The sequence below is a fragment of the Coffea eugenioides genome, chromosome 6 (assembly GCF_003713205.1).
Source record: "Coffea eugenioides isolate CCC68of chromosome 6, Ceug_1.0, whole genome shotgun sequence".
NCBI classification, from domain to species: Eukaryota; Viridiplantae; Streptophyta; class Magnoliopsida; order Gentianales; family Rubiaceae; genus Coffea; species Coffea eugenioides.
This window is the reverse complement of record NC_040040.1, coordinates 15,157,547-15,173,650: the sequence shown is the minus strand read 5'-3', so window position 1 is coordinate 15,173,650 and position 16,104 is coordinate 15,157,547. Positions and strand designations below refer to the sequence as shown.

The window sequence follows — 16,104 nt, the reverse complement described above, 5'->3', positions numbered from 1 at the left end:
TTGTTACCGGTCGTCTTGAGCCAGAAGCGGAATCGGTCAGGCGATTAGGAACTTGGGTGAACGTTTGGTATAACTCGAGTATTACCTATGTAGGTTGGTGTTGGCCTGGCCAAAAAGCCAGGGACGGGTGAATGAAATGAAATAAATGATCAGAATGAGCGGGAAATGTCAGGAGAATGAATGTATCCTTTCATGAATGTTACTATCGCTTTCATTGTACATGTTTCTTGAATTAATTGATACTCCATATTTAATGTTTTGTAAATGCTGTAATCGTTTCTGGACTTATCATTTGATTTATGACATCATTGAAAAGAAATATTGTGAAACCGATTTGATTACTGATTTTAATGGTTACTCGCTGAGCTTCTAGCTCACCCCAAAAATGTTTTATTTCCCCCCCCACAGGGCTCAAGGCGAAGAAAAGCTTGGAGTGCTTATTCACGTGACTGGATGGCTTATATCGTGTACAGTTTAAGTTTGGATCTATTTTATGTACGAGTTGGTCTTGTATAAATATTTGAAATTGATATGGATGTAAGTATACGTTCTACGATTGGAATCAGTTTCCGCTGCATTTGTAATATGTAATCATTGGAGAATTTGATGAAATTTTGAGATTTATATTGTAATTGGGTTGAGGACTGTAGTGAGCGACTGAGTCCCGGCGAGAGCTGGGCAGGCGGCCCGCCGAACCCTCTGGTTCGCCTTAGGGGGAGGTGGGGCCGTTACACCAAACATCTTTATTTCATAATTTGAATGGTGAATTGCTTGTAAAGAAGTTGGAGTCTAGGAATTTGCCCTCCAGGTATGGGAATTCTAGACTTCTTAATAAGGCAAGAAAGGTTTTTGATAAAATGTTTGTGAAGGATATTGTTGGTGAAGGTAATATTTAGTTGCCAAATATTTTAAGTATGTTATTATTAGATTATATAATATATTACATTTATTTATATTAATAAATTAAAGCTGGGAATGGGGCGGGGGTATCGTTCCTCGCCTCCCGTCCCATTTAAAATGGGTTTCCGCCCCGGTTGCCATCCCTATGCAAGGCATTTTTATGGCAATTAAAAGTTTGGGTGGGTTCGGTTCCGATCATCACCACGAGACCGACAAGCTTTCGGAGCCATAGGTTTAGGTCACTTGCAGAGATACTTTCAGATTACTAACCAACATAGCCTTCACATTGGCAGAAAATTCGAACATACGATCTTTTGTGAGTAAGTGTTCCGTTTTTACCACTGAGCCAACTTGTGTTAGTGGTTGTATGAATCTTAGCAAGTTCTCTAGTTCTCTAAAAATAGTACCCAAACATTGAGCCAACTTGTGTTGGCGGCTGTATGGACCTTAGCAAGTTCCCTTGTTCGCTAAAAGTGGCACCCGAACACACAGCCCAAACAAGAGGTTGTGGCGGTGGCAAGGCTTATCAACAGATCTAAATCCGGACTAGATCCATCAAATTATTTTGGATACGGATAGGGATATAATTCCGAGACTCTGACTCGGACTCGGATCCGTTTTGTCAAACAAAAAACAGAAGGGATACGAAATGTGGTATTCCGACCCATATTCGACTTTCACACTCGAATATAAATTGATTAATAATTTAAAAAATTATATATTTATTAATGTAATATCCCAAATTTACTTTTCTGACTATTATCCAAATAGTCAAACACACCAAACCCTAAAACAGGCTTTTGACGGGCCTTTTTCAGGATAGGCCCGACTCGGATCCAAGATCCATCTAATCCGATTACGGGAGAAAAAGATCTTTCCGATATCCAGGCCAAATCTGGAGCGGGTATAGTATAACAGCTCCGAATCTGAATTTATTAATTCCAATGTGGATCCGGGGCCTAGACGGTGGCGGTGACGGTGGCGGTGGATTAAACGATTAAATCAAAAGAAGGCTCTCGGCCAGCGCAAAATTAGGGCGTCATCAAATCTTAGAATCAGCAATCGTCTCCCTCTTCTGCTGTCCAATTCCAGCAAAGGCTTTGCAAGAGATATTTTCAGATCTAGCCGTCGCCCTTTTTTCTTCTGTTCTAACTCGAGCGCTTTTGCTAGAGATATTTTCATATCTGACATCTTCTTACTGCTTACATAGCTCCTAATAAGATTCTGTTTTAGAAGATCACAGAGCAAACGGTGAATGCTTGGTTAATCGCTTTTGTTCGCGCTTTTTTTTTGGCCTTTCTGCCTTCCTATTTGAGCTTTTACAGGCGAAGTAGTCTACTTTATTCTGTTTTATTTTGTTATAATTATTATTGTTTACTTTTGATTGAAGTCTGGGCTGGCCTGATGAAGAAAACCAAAGTGTATCCCTTTGTTTTTATGTTCTTTCATTGATGGTTATTTTGATTGCAGTTTTGTTTTTGGTTATTTATTCCGTTTTTATTTTTTTTCCTTTTTATTTGAGATCTTACCGGACTTTAAGATCCTTATCTTGCAAATCGCAACTGCTAAATGATAAATGATATTTTCGTCCAAGAGGGAGTTATTAGAGTTAGGGAGAGTTGTTTCATCTAGATCTGTCATGGGGCCAGACTGAGCTATAAGGAATTGCCAATGTGATAACAGAAATTGGTAAACAAACTTGATAAACAATCAATTAAACAATGGGGGTAAGCTGGAAGATAACTCAGAAGTTATTTTATTGATGAATGAAGAATTACAGAAAAGGGCGGGAAAGTTGAGAAGGTGAACAGAAATGAAGGAATTTGGGAAAAAAGGGAATCAGAATGAGGTTCAGCTCAATTCTGTTGAAATTACACAAGAATTCTGCCCCCTATTACATTCACCCGATCCCTATATAAACTATCAGCTAATAACTAACTTCCAAACCTTCCAATCATATTCGCCCACGTGGCCAAGTGGCTGAGAATCTGTTTCATCCATTTGAAAGTTTGTTGCTGAGCTTCTGTTGTCTTCTTGTGCATTTGTTGCAGAACTAATTCCCAGCAAAGCGTGGTTTTTGGAATCACGCTTTGCTTGTTTCTTCTTCCGATTTCACGCCTACCCTCCTTCTGACTTCACGCCTTTAATTGACTTCATGACAAGATCTTCTTAGATTTGTGCAACTGCTGGCCTTCCTGTGTGAGCATATTTGTTCGATGCCTTGACCTGGATGACATTCATTTTTTCTTTTTGGGGTTGAAATTTGGGCGTGTCTGATGCAGAAAGTGAAAGAACAAATTGTATTATTCGTTTTTTGGTTTTTCATTCACGGTTATTCTTTTGTACAGCTTCAATTTGGCTGTTGCGTCACTCATTCTTCTGTTGCTAAATTGATTTCTTTTGCTCAGATTAAGCATGTCGCGAACAACAGAGAAAGGGAGAATTGGGAGACTGTCCTTCAGCTGTATTTTTGGAAAGCATGAAAGGAAAACAACAGGAAACCTCGTGGTGTGCTTAACGCAAGTGGATGGTTATGCGGATCCAATGGTTTATTCTTTCAAGTCTTTTCCAATTCGGAAATTGATTCACCATTCTTCAAGCAGGCTTAAACCGAAAGAGGAGTTTGTCTGGCATGAGATAAAGGATGCATTTGATGCATGCACTCCACATTACTTTGCTATGAGTTTGATTCATACTGGAGGTTTGGTTTATGTTGTTGGTGGTGTGAAGGCCGATGAGGAAGAGAGGCACTTGTATGAGCCAGGCAGGTTGCCCCGAGAGTTCAGTTGCATCTCTCTCTCAACTCCTCTAGGAAACTCTCGAGCAGAGATTAAGTGCCCAATGCATGGGGCAAAGTATTTCCCGCTTATAGAGGAAATTGATGGTTGCATCTATGTTCTATCTGGCCCCCTGCCCAGCTATGGATCTCCTGATATAATTGACATCGGCTTTGAGGTTTATTATCCTTCAGAGGATAGGTGGGCTGATCTGCCGATTCCTCCTTTTCTCAAAAAAGGTAGTTACTCCATTATGTTTAGGGGCTTCTTTTCATATGTAGTGATTGGTTCAAGGTTGTGTGTTTCGACTGGGGAATACGCGTGTGCTTTTGACACTGTGCAGTGGGAGTGGGAGGCTTGTGAGTTATTTTCTGATTTCCCGATTCAACCTGCCGAACATTTTGTGCGACACCTAGATGGTTGCGGTCCTCCATTTCCTTTTGAGAAAAAAGCCATCCTATATAAAGACAATATCTTCTTGTGCATTATGCCTGCCGTCCATCTTCCTGTCTGTCTCTTTCAAATTTGCGATGGGAAAGCGGTAAAAATGCCACTTTTATTGGATGGCATACCAAATGGAGGTGCTGTTGATCTTGTTGATTTAGGAAATGATTACTTTGCTGTAATGCTTTTTGAATACGAAACAGAGGGACAGGCCGAAGATCTGACAATTGTCACTTTCAAGCTGCTTTCAGAAAGAGGGGGAGATGGAGCTCTGAGTTGTGCATTGGTAAGTACAAGGACTTGTAATGCAACAAAGAATGGCTCTATTGTGCGTCCCATCTGTTCCTTCATATTGTAAGTTAAGAAAGATTAGTATGAAGGCCTAGCATAGCTAGAGCTGAAGCTGATGATCATGGAAAAGAGACAAGTGCAAAAAATGCTACTACTAGCAGCTTTCATGGTAGCTGATCCCATTTTGTTTTTGTTTCTGGCTAATTCTCGTGTTTTCCAATATATAGAAAATGGAGCTTTTGATGAAACTGCTATAGCCAACGGTTTCTTGTTTTTGTGGGGTTTTATTTCCTTTGGATTGTGTCATATATATAGTCTTGGAGTTTGCTTCATGATCCAGAAGGATTGAGGTTGGATCCTGAACTTGCGCTATTGATTGAATTTTTGGTATTACACTATTACGCTGATCCAGTTAAGGTTGAGAAGGGAAGCCTCCCTTTGACAATTTCAGTTTTGTTCTGGTCAGCGCCTGACAAAACAGAGCCTTCCTAGGTGACTCGTTCAAAAGCAGATATAGTGGGCTGATACATTGATCAGTTCACCTTTGCGCGTTAATCGTTGTGTTATTTGATACTTCAACTCGACATCTTGTGCTTGAGCCATTTCACAATCTCACCTCCTTGTATATTACCTACATTTATTGGCGTATAAAATATGCTGCATTATATATATATATATATATATATATAACAGAAGCCCTAGAGAATAGGCTGAGTTATTCGGTTGTAGCCCTCTGCTCTCATGGGGTAAACCTATATCTTGAGTGCCTAAGTGGTGCTAATGTTGTTGTCTGCTGGGTCTAGTTCTACACTTACATCATTACACTGGCATTCAGAGATTGTATGTCTCTAGTGTCTGTGTGTGTTTGAGGTAGCAGTTCTTAACTGCAGGGCTTGTATGTTTTTGTTTTCAAGATGATTTTGTTGAAATACTCTCTGACAGGATTGCAAAAATTCTTGCAGTTTGTAGCGTGTTCAAACTGATTACATAGACTTGTATCAAATCCACTGGCCTGATCGGTTTGTACATTGACCTGACCTTTTCTGTATAGATACTATGTGGCAAATGGGTAACCATTAGAACAAATTCTGTTTCCAGAATAATAAGCTGACGTACTAAAAATGTGTAACTGTCCTTTGCAAATCTAACTGAAGTAATCCCACATATTGTCCCCTGCAGAAAATTATGTTACAAAACAAAAAAAAAAAAAGTTTGTTTTCGTGGATGATGTCCACTGGGATTTCTTGCAGTTATGTTCCAATGTTTGGAGAAACTGACTATGATCCTGGCCGTTATATTTCACATATAAGTTTTGATGAACAACTTGATGCTTTAGGCAGAGCTGTTGATGCTGGTAAGGTTAGTAAAGATGACCTAAAAGTTCAGCTTGTATTCAACTTATTGCTTTAGGGTGATATATTCCTGTTACAGAATGTTGACTGTTATTGTAGATCAGATACATCGGACTAAGCAATGAGACTCCGTATGGAGTCATGAAGTTTCTGGAAATTGCCCAAAAGGAACCTCACTATCTAAGGATAGTATCTTTGCAGGTGTTGTATGGGTAGCTTCTTTTTGACAATTGAGTAATATGAGTTTGTTTTGTTGTCTATGCTTGCATGTGTTCGCTTGTCTCTGTATTTTAGTGCACCCTATGCTTGTGGTATGATTCACCTCCCTACTTTCAGAACTTGTGCAACTTGCTTTGGCGGGGCTTTGTTTTCAAGATGGCTTCTTTAGATAATTGAGTAATTTGAGTTTGTTTTGCTGTCTATTCTTGCATGTGCGTTCATCTCTGTACTTTAGTTGACCCTATGTATGTGAAGCTAATATATGATTCACTTCCCTATTTTCAGAATGCGTACAACTTGCTTTGCCGGAACTTTGATTTTGGGATGGCTGAATGCTGTCACCATGAGAGGTACCCCTTAGTGCTGAATGTGTGTATGATCTGCACAACTGAGTTAAGTCTCACTTATACTGGGAATACTGCTTCCATCCACTAGGAAGCTCCAAAAATTATTGAGAAAGTGATTGCTCGCTAATATCCTTTGAAGTATGTATTTCAATATTCAGTTAATTGGGTTATATACTGTACTGTCAACATGTTTAACTGCCTTCTGCTATGAGTTCATTACATATGTGTTGTGATAAATATGTATGTCACTCTTCATTCTTGGTTTAGCCACACATCAATGGTTGTTTCTTTTTTGTCTAAATTCCGAACCTGAAGCCTCTTGTCTTTCAAGCCGCATTTATTTGCTTCAGTTTACCTCTTTCAGTTAGTGTATCTTCTGGCAAGTTATCATTCATCATACTTATACCTTTTGACCATCTTGTTTCCATGAACTGCACTTATTCAAGCTGTACTTGACTTTTCCATGGTCTTAATTTTTGTCTGTTTTATTCACAATTACTGGCTTCGTGCATCTTCTTGAGGTTTTGGGTACATGACAGTTATAGAGTTTTTATGAATTTTTAAGTGGAATGAGAACATAACCTGTAAAAGAGTTTATACTTCAAATATATGAAAGGAGTTAAGTTTCTTGGCTTAAACGTGATGGTTTTTGTGAAAACATCTTCTTTGAAGTTTTCATCAGATATGCACTACACCAACCAGAAATAGAACAGAGGGAACTACTCTTATCTAGTTTTCTGTTGGCCTTCTTATTCTGTATTCCAGTGGAAGAACTTTCCTTCATGCTTATATATGCATATGATTGTCTAATAAATTATTCTGATGCTGGCATTTTCCTGCACTAACCCCCCCCCCAACACACAAAAACAAAACAAAATTTTATATTTAGGGTTTGTCTGTTAGTACACAGTCCTTTAGCTATGGGCATTCTCTCCGGCAAGTATTTCTCACTTGACAAGGGTCGGCCAGATGCTCGTTTTAATCTTTCAGAGGTTACATTGGTTTCTTCTATCAAATCTTGGTCAAACAGTTGTCTCTTCCTTTTGTCCGGAAGATATGCTGAAGGAGAGTCGAGATACAGCCTGTCAAAGACCAATATAAAGGCAGCCACTGAAGTAAGCCAATTATTTTCATAGGAGGAGAAGCAAGCTGGTTTTGTGAGATCTTTGGTTGATTGTAAAGGAAACAGGAAATAACTCATGCCTAGATATTTTGCAGGCATTGCTAAATTCATTTTCTTTCTGCAGCTTGATTCATTGTTTGATATTATTTGGCAGTTTTATTATGCTTGCAACTGTTTTTATTGAACATTCTGGAGGATTCTGTGGCCAAACAAGTTATAATGTTATCAACTGCTCTTTTAAACATATAGGGTGATTGTGCATAGAAGCACATTTTCTTGTCTACTTATCAAGATTTTACTTTATTGTGCAGTCATATCTTGAAATTGCTGAAGAATACGACGTCCACCCGGTGTCTCTTGCAATTGGTATAACTCTCTCTCTCTCTCTCTCTCTCTCTCTCTCTCTCTCTCTTGTCTATATATTGGGATGCCTAGCCTTGCATGGGTTGATTCCAGCTTACATATCAAATTTTCCTGAATTTTGCGTCATTTTATTTTCTTCATAGTGGTTAAATGTCTCTTTAAGTGCATTCTCTCTCTCTCTCTCTCTCTCTTAATTTCTATTCACCCTTTCTAACCTGATCCACTGACTGATATATGGAAATTGACTGAAATTCTTTTCTTTGAACTCTCAAAAAGAGTTCTTAACATCGAAAACCACCAATAGTTGATTTTGCTTTTTATATTATTTTATTTTGTTTTTGTGGTCCAGGACCATTAGTCCTTCGAAAGGTGCAAATAAAGATGCTTTTCCCCTGAGAATATAGAAAAAAGAAAAAGTCAACAACCAGTTATATTCAACCATCAGGCCTTTTGCAGTGATACTGCATATTGTATTTGCAAGCTTATTTTGGAGGTGTTTCTTATAAACAAGCTATACATTTTAAAAGTGCTAGTTGCTGGATGAGTTGTTATTATGCTAATAGTTGGTGTCTCGGAGTCTCTGAACATAATGATACTGAAGAAATTTCCGAGTTATAAACTTCCCCTATGAGTTGTTTATTCGTGTAATGAGTAGGAGATTTTCTGATTATCTGCATTTGGCTTCACTCAAGGTGAGGTACCTCCTGCTGATGGTTTGGCTCAAGTGTTGGTGGTTCTAAAAAAAACTATTATGCTCATACTATAGTATTCTATATAAGATAATGCTTCTTTAAAGATATCCTCAGCTTTGTAATCGTGAAGTTTTCTCTGTGCAGCCTTTGTTCTTCGACACCCTCTTGTTGCAAGTGCCATTTTTGGAGCTACAACAGTGTGACAAATCCAAGAGGTTCTCAATGCCTGCAGTGTCAATCTGAGTGATGACATTATTGGAGATGTTAACAAGGTGCATTCAAGGTTCCCAAATCCCTGCCCCTGATAAGTGCCTTTTGTTTTGTAGTATAACCATTGGAAGGTTAAAGATATTGGTGTCTCTTTGTACATTATGGAGGAACTGATCTGGCTTAGAGATTGTTAGCATGGTAATTTGAATCTTGAAAATCTGGCTGGGATTTTCTGTCACCGATCAATGTATTTTTTTCAAGTTTTGGAATTTTATGGAACTTGGCGAGGAGCTAATTACATGGACTTTGTTGGGGGAAACTTTTGGCTCCTTACAAGGCCTGTGATGTGCTGCGGAAGAGTCAAAAATGATTCAAGGGTCTTTTAGGGACCAAAGGGATGTCTGGAACTCAAGATCAGTGCAATATGTGGCTTCTAGATGATGTTGCGGGCGTACAAGTCCCCACTGTACACATATATTACTCTATGATTTGTGAAGATTTTATTTATTGCATATATATATTTATTTATTAGCGGACAGTATCTCCCTTAAATTGGCTGCCGCCTGCTGGAAACTGAATCCCTCCTGCGCATGTTTTGGCCTTGTTTGGAAGTTAAGTTTTTTTTGCCAAGTTTGTCGCTATAAGTTTTTTTTATCTCCCTTAAATTGGCTGCCGCCTGCTGGAAACTGAATCCCTCCTGCGCATGTTTTGGCCTTGTTTGGAAGTTAAGTTTTTTTGTCAAGTTTGTCGCTATAAGTTTTTTTTAAAAACTTTAGTTATAATAATCTCAAAAAATTTCTCAAAATTTTTAAATTATACACTTCAAAATATTTAAAAATCTACACATTTCAAAAAATTTTAAAAAAACTTCTACAGCAAGTCACAGTAAAATTTTAGATAAACTCTAAAAAAACTCACCTTTCAAACAAGGCTTGCTAGAGGAATTTGTGTGTCGAACTAAATTTACAAAGTTAACCAAATCCCTCCGGAGGAGTTGGCCACCACATTAATTGTGAGGTAGAAGGTCAAGGGTTCAAATCTTACCTCCTATTAATATGCCTCTCTACGAGGCTTGTTATAAATTCATACGAGAGTGGGGTGCATCCGTCTGGTCTGATAGTAATTTAGTTCCTATCAAATTTCTCCGATTTAGTTGAGCCACTCTCTGGAGTAGGCTCCCCCCAGTAGGAGTAGGCTAGTTTAGGCTAGATATGCCTACAAAAACTTTACAAAGTTAAGAAATTCATATATAAGCCTAAAAAAAAAAACTGGATGGAATAAAGAAGATAAGAAAAGAAAGATAACATCAGGAGCTTTTTTTTTTTTGGTATACTAATTAATGCTTACTATAACATTTCTCTACCAAAATTGTTCCATTATTTGCAGTCCTATTCATATTAGTAAAGAACGTTGACAACAGTCACAACACCTGTGAGCCAAATGATTTATTTCGCCAAACCTTCTGTAATTAATGGACTTGAAATGTTGCCTTGATTGGCAACTAACATTTATTGACAGCTATAAGAGTAAATGCGCCATATTTATGTGATTAATCAACATCAACAGTCAATCCTTGGCGAGAACGTAGGAGGAGGAAGCTTGGCATGTATCATTTCGATCAAAATCAAGATAAGTTATACCATGAATGATGGACAGTTCTTTTTTTTTTTTTTTTATGTTTGCCTAAAAAAAATGATGGAGGGTTTTTTCTAGTGTACATGTCTTACTATCTAGAGTTAATTCCACTTTGCACTCTTTCAATTATACTTGTATTTTTATTTCGTTTTCTAAACTTCAAAATAGGATATTTCAGTGCCCAAAATATGAAAATTTTTTTGACAAGTAAAATTGTTAGCAGAAGTCAAATAAAATTTATAATTAAGCGGGATATATTTTGTACCTAGGAATTAAAGTAGGATAAATTTTATACATTGGAGATAAAAGTGAGACTGGTTTTTAATATTTTAGAGATTAAATAGGACAAATTTTGTACCTTAGGGATTAAAGTAAGACAGATTTTAAAGGAGGACTATTTTCGTACTTTGATGACTAAATTGTCCTACTTTAAAATTTAGTGACTAAAATAAAAATTAATGCTATAGTTTATTACACCACCTTACTTTTTTCCGAAATTGGCCTTGTAGATGTTTGGAGCCAAAATTAATTAGCTCGGCCAATCATAGGCTTCTCAACAAATCTATTCCATTAGTAGTGGTTGTCAATCGAAAACCGAGGATCTTGTTTATGATAATGACCTTCTGCAACCGTTCCTGACAGTTATATGCATTTTGCACACGACATAGCTTTGTTTGCACATGGTGTAACTTATTTTTAACAACATATAATTTTAGAACAAAATTTTGTAGGTCCCACACATGTTGTTAAAATCGAGATACAAGATGAAATCTGGACTGTATAATTTTTTTTGGCCAAACCTTGGTCGTGAACTGTCCAGGGACGGTCCCCTGCCCTGTATCCCACTTGGAATAACGAGTTTTCATTTTGATATTCTTTTAATCATATTAATTAATTAGTGTGCATCGTACGATTTTTCTAACGGGTGTCCAATAAGCACTCGTTAACACATTTAAATTTCACCGAATCCATTACACACATACACATACTAACAACTATTATCCTCTCTCATATTTATAGACTTTTCCTAATTAATTTTACCTTTTCAAAAATTCTAACATCTAAAACATATCCTAATGAGTTTGAGCACCCATTAGACAGACCAGCATCATATTGTTTCCTTCAATAGACACTTTTGCTTTAATTTTCAAAGAAACAAGATCCCAGAAGAAGAGGGGAAGAAAATAATAAGAGTGAGAGAGGGATGTTGTTGAAGTTGAATAAAGAGATAAAAGATAATTGGTTAATTATTATGTGAACTACTTCCCATATTTGCACAAAATGGACATTTATTTACCATGCGGCTGGAATCAATGCATGCTCATTAGCGATTACCCAAAATTTTGAGTGATTCCAAATCCTTTATCCGCATTCATATTAAAATTAGCGTTAACCAACAAAAGTTAAAATTTCAACCCCAGTGAACCACTCCAACGTTTTTTCTCTAAGCGAAAAGGAAAAAAAAAGGAACAACATTACCATCTTGCATGTAGCTCCAGGGCGTTTTCTGATTCAAAGAGTTAAATTTCACTGAGCAAAATGACATAGACCAAACTGAAAAACCTTCTATATCTAGTCATCTTATCATTTTACTTTTTCGAAACTATCCATGTAATAGCTTCGATCGAGGGGCATTACGTTCGTGTAGTCAACAACCTTCCAAACAATTCCATTCCATTAGTAATGTGTTGCCAATCCAAAGATGAGGAGCTTGGATGTCACACTCTTCGTTTCAACGATGATTTTCGTTGAAAATTTCGTCTAGATTATTTCGAGACAACGAACTTCATATGTCTATCATTTCCAGAAGAGTAAAAAACACAGAAATTTCACAATTTTTAACTTGGATTTGGCTTGTTATATACAGGCTCAACAAATGCACTTGGTTCGGGAAAAGGTTTTTTCTTATTTTTATAATAGGCTGATAAAAATGAAAGCGTGGTTGTAAGTCACAAATTGTATTTTTGTTTTGTTAGTAGAAAAGATGAACAAGACAATTACATACAATTGCATCAAAGATACTTTACCATTCATTTTCTTGCAATTCTTATTAAAGTAGGTATAATTTTATGTGATTATTAAAATATGTACAACTATAGTACTTTTTTAGCAAGTCCTTACCACAACTTTGGTAATGCTGGGTGCAACTATTTGTCCATTTTCGCATCACTATTGAACAATTATGCTGGAGAACGTTTTGTCAAACCAGTGCTTTTCTTTCTTTTTGTCAAAGTGAAAGAAAAATAATTAAGCCATCAAACTGCCAGGTTGATACCATCCGATCTATGACAGCCACAACTAGCGAGGTAGAACCTGGAGTTTTGATAAGATACAGAAGGGAGAAACAGCTTCCCTGGCTCTTAATGCAAGGCACCATGAATACACAGAAATAAATGTATTTTCACGAGAAAGCTCCATTGCAAGTGAGATGTATGTCTGGTAATTGGGAGACTGCAGCATAGTCTTGGAGCTCCTCAAGGAAAGGATGAAACTGTCCGGGAATCCGGGTGAAAGTCTAACACATCACATGCACACATGACGAAAATCTCAAAACAACACATTTCCATGTTTTTTCATTTCCTCAGGTAAAATGTTATACAGCATCAAGTCTTTAGTTCAAGTAAGCCAAGCAATTGCTGCATCCCAGTTGCTGGCTCTCTACTAAATGGCAATGCTAAACTTGAATCTCTTAGCAAACATATCTGTAAGCCAATTACAAAAATAAATACTATTCTCGCTTTGAATGAGCAATGAAGCCATCTGTAACACTTGTATACCAGACCATGCATCAAGCAAGAATACTGAAATACAGATCTAGAATGTTACACAGCAGGACCTATCTACCTATAGAGCTCAATATCTCTTAGCCCAACCCGACAAAAAAAAGGGGTCATTCAGACAACTCAATGCTAATCCTCATCAGACGCACTCTCCACCTCCGAAGTACCAGCTTCATAGCATTCATCACTTGTTTCAATCTCTTCTTCTTCGCTTTGACCTTCAACTTTGTCCTCTTCGGCTTCATCAATCAAACTGTCCAGCTGAGGTAGAACTTCAATCCCTTTACATCGGTATACCAACCCAGTTCTCATTACATGATGAAACTTATCCCTGTGTCAAGCAATAGGATGTCGTTCCGCTAGTCTTCCCCTGCGGTACCCCTCTCTCAGTGCAACAGTAGTTGTCTTACATTTTAGCGATAAGTAAAATATCCCTGGGTACCTAGTAAATAGTCGAGTAAACCTGTGGGGAAGAATTAACTCCTCTCTCAAGGACCTCAAGTAATTCCTCTTTGTCTTCTTGTAAATAGTCAAGCTCAAAAATTCATGGAGCACTCCAACAACTCTCTTCTCCACAAGTTCACTATTTGGGTCAATCCTCCTGGAATCCTCATAAGGAGAGATGTAGGGTAGCTTTTGAAATTCCTCCATCCATGCCTTCACCTTCTTTTGAGCTCCATAGCCTCTGGGAAAACTCATTGCGAACTCTAAAGCTGATTTTCCCCTCTTGAATTCCCGATACTTATAAGCATTTCTTCCATCAGCACCATTATCACTTTCTAATCCTCTCTTCTCATTGCTCTTTTGCAGCTCAGATACAGCAAATTCTTCTCGCCACTGAACAAGCTTCAAACAAGCCAATCCATTTGTTCCTTTAACAATCTGAAAATGATCTGGGAACCTTTTGACTAAATTCTTGTCAAAATCATCTGGCAAACCAAAATCCCATTTCAACGGATGTATTGATTGCAGAGGTATCTGCATATAAAACAAACAAAACTCATAATCCATGAAGATATAAAGCATCCAAACTTGCACATTAATTTGATGGTGCAACATCACCGCATCATACTAGAATTCGACTAATACAAGAAAAGTGATCATATTTATTCATGTGTTGTCCTCTATAAGTATTGACACAAGATCAAATCAGCTAAACAAGGGCAGATCTCGTCTATTCTAGCTCACAGAATTCCATGATATATATATGCATAGGATGCAAAAGCGAAGACAAATATCACCATTGACACCACTTCACATCATTGTTGATTCTTAGGACAAAATCCATAAAGGTAGCACGAGAAATAATTCATCAGCTCTTCAAACAGTAACAGCTGACCGTCAACAAATTTTTATACAGGAAGACACATCTCAACACAAATAGACCTCCAAACTATTCACATCAACTCCTTGGCATTGGCAGACGAACAAAAGCATAACAACCAAATTGCACAGGAACAATCAAATTGTTTGGTTCATATGTTTCTCCTTCACCAAAGATAGTCCGACGTCCGCAAAGTTTAAAAATCCAATATTTATCATTTTGATGCCCAATTTAATTAACGGAAGAATAAAAACCAATAAAAAGAACAAAAAAAACTATTAGGAAATACAAATCACATTTTTATTCAATCTTGATACCTGATTAAACCTTTTTGAAAAAAAATGTCATAAACAACCTCAATTACCCAATAACGATAACAACTTTAGTAAAATTGATTTCCCAAACGACAAGCCCCACAATTACTTTATACATAAGCAAAATTACTTACAGAAATAGCAGCAAGCTTGACGTCTAATTAAATTAAAAACGGCAAAAGCATAAAACATAAAGCATATTTACCCAACTAAAACAAGACATAAACCAAAAAAAAAAAAACCCACACAAAATTTCAGTAAGTAAAAGTGAAAGCAAAATGAGCATACCATTTGGGACTTGGACATCGTGAGGAGGAGGCAAAGCCTTTCAACCAAATCAGTCTGGCATTCATCAAAGACCTTCATTTCTTGCTGACGAAGCAATTTGGCAACATGGGTCAGCTCAAAACGGGCCAAAGAAGGCCATTTGGGGTGAGGGAACTCATGGAATAAAGTCGGGAATCTGCGAATGAAACGCAGCGTCGGGACAGTGATGCCCAATAGCTTCTGGGTATTTTCCAGTGATTTGGAGGGCAAATAGCCTGTGGAGAAGCGTGCTATAGCGTCCTTGAGAAGGCAGGCGGCTTTAAGGTCTGTTTGGACGTCGATTAATGGTCTAAGGAGCTGTTCTTCACCCATTTCAGCCGGACTTTTACTATTGTTCTGATTTGTTGGAAATTGCATACAAGAAATTGGCCCTTGCTTCTTCCGTTCATGAGTGAGTCAAAAAGAGAAAAAAAAAGGCGGGAAGAAGAACGAAACGCCGCCGTAAGGAGGCGGGAGGGGTACCTGTCCTCTATTTGAGTGTGTGTGAACCGGAGGAGGAAGAAGAAAGGTGGAAACAGCCAACGACGTCGTTTATTTTTTTCTCCGAATGTAAAACTTAATTGGACCTTTGTTTTGTTTCGCGTAATGATTTTTTTTTTTTGTCGAAACGATAGTTTTATAGTTCGTCGTAAAAACTTTATTGTAATTAGACAAGGATCCAAACAAAAGGAACAACAGTCTCGTACTATTCATTGATGCGCTAGCATTTAAAATTGAGATTTATCCATTCTTCATCTACTCAAATGTTAAGAGCATAAATGCTCAGCTTAATACTATCTAATTTCCCAGCATTAGCAAAAGAGAAAGAGCACTGGTGAAACAAATTACAAATAGACTGAATATCCTTAATTAGTGTTGCAACCCGCCAGTTGTTTCACTTTATGATGTTAAGTCTAGTTTGGGCCAACTCACGATTCCAAACCTGAGCAAGTACCTTTTAAAAAAAAAATGGTTTATGACGTTATAGTAATTTACGTATATGAATTTTTTTTTACAATGTTAATCA

The 16,104-nt window shown here is 37.5% G+C and overlaps 2 protein-coding genes across 2 annotated transcripts; one reads left to right on the top strand and one right to left on the bottom strand.

The window, feature by feature from the left end:
- Positions 1-1,810: 1,810 nt before the first annotated feature.
- On the top strand, positions 1,811-9,022 carry LOC113775161. Its single transcript, XM_027319920.1, has 5 exons — positions 1,811-2,151; positions 3,309-4,407; positions 6,269-6,333; positions 7,765-7,819; positions 8,653-9,022. The coding sequence occupies exons 2-5, from the start codon at positions 3,316-3,318 to the stop codon at positions 8,749-8,751; spliced, it is 1,311 nt and encodes a 436-aa protein (XP_027175721.1). The 5' UTR covers positions 1,811-2,151; positions 3,309-3,315; the 3' UTR covers positions 8,752-9,022.
- A 3,915-nt stretch (positions 9,023-12,937) lies between these two features.
- On the bottom strand, positions 12,938-15,576 carry LOC113775658 (protein WHAT'S THIS FACTOR 9, mitochondrial-like). Its single transcript, XM_027320623.1, has 2 exons — positions 15,060-15,576; positions 12,938-14,111 (listed from the first exon to the last, which is right to left on the bottom strand). The coding sequence occupies exons 1-2, from the start codon at positions 15,453-15,455 to the stop codon at positions 13,470-13,472; spliced, it is 1,038 nt and encodes a 345-aa protein (XP_027176424.1). The 5' UTR covers positions 15,456-15,576; the 3' UTR covers positions 12,938-13,469.
- Between the last annotated feature and the right edge of the window lie 528 nt (positions 15,577-16,104).

Coding starts and splice junctions, on each gene's coding strand:
- LOC113775161 (XM_027319920.1), top strand. CDS start 3,316: ATGTCGCGAACAACAGAGAAAGGGAGAATTGGGAGACTGTCCTTCAGC. Junction 6,334..7,764: donor GAATGCTGTCACCATGAGAG/GTACCCCTTAGT, acceptor TTTATTGTGCAG/TCATATCTTGAAATTGCTGA. Junction 7,820..8,652: donor CCCGGTGTCTCTTGCAATTG/GTATAACTCTCT, acceptor TTCTCTGTGCAG/CCTTTGTTCTTCGACACCCT.
- LOC113775658 (XM_027320623.1), bottom strand. CDS start 15,455: ATGCAATTTCCAACAAATCAGAACAATAGTAAAAGTCCGGCTGAAATG. Junction 14,112..15,059: donor CGATGTCCAAGTCCCAAATG/GTATGCTCATTT, acceptor TTTTATATGCAG/ATACCTCTGCAATCAATACA.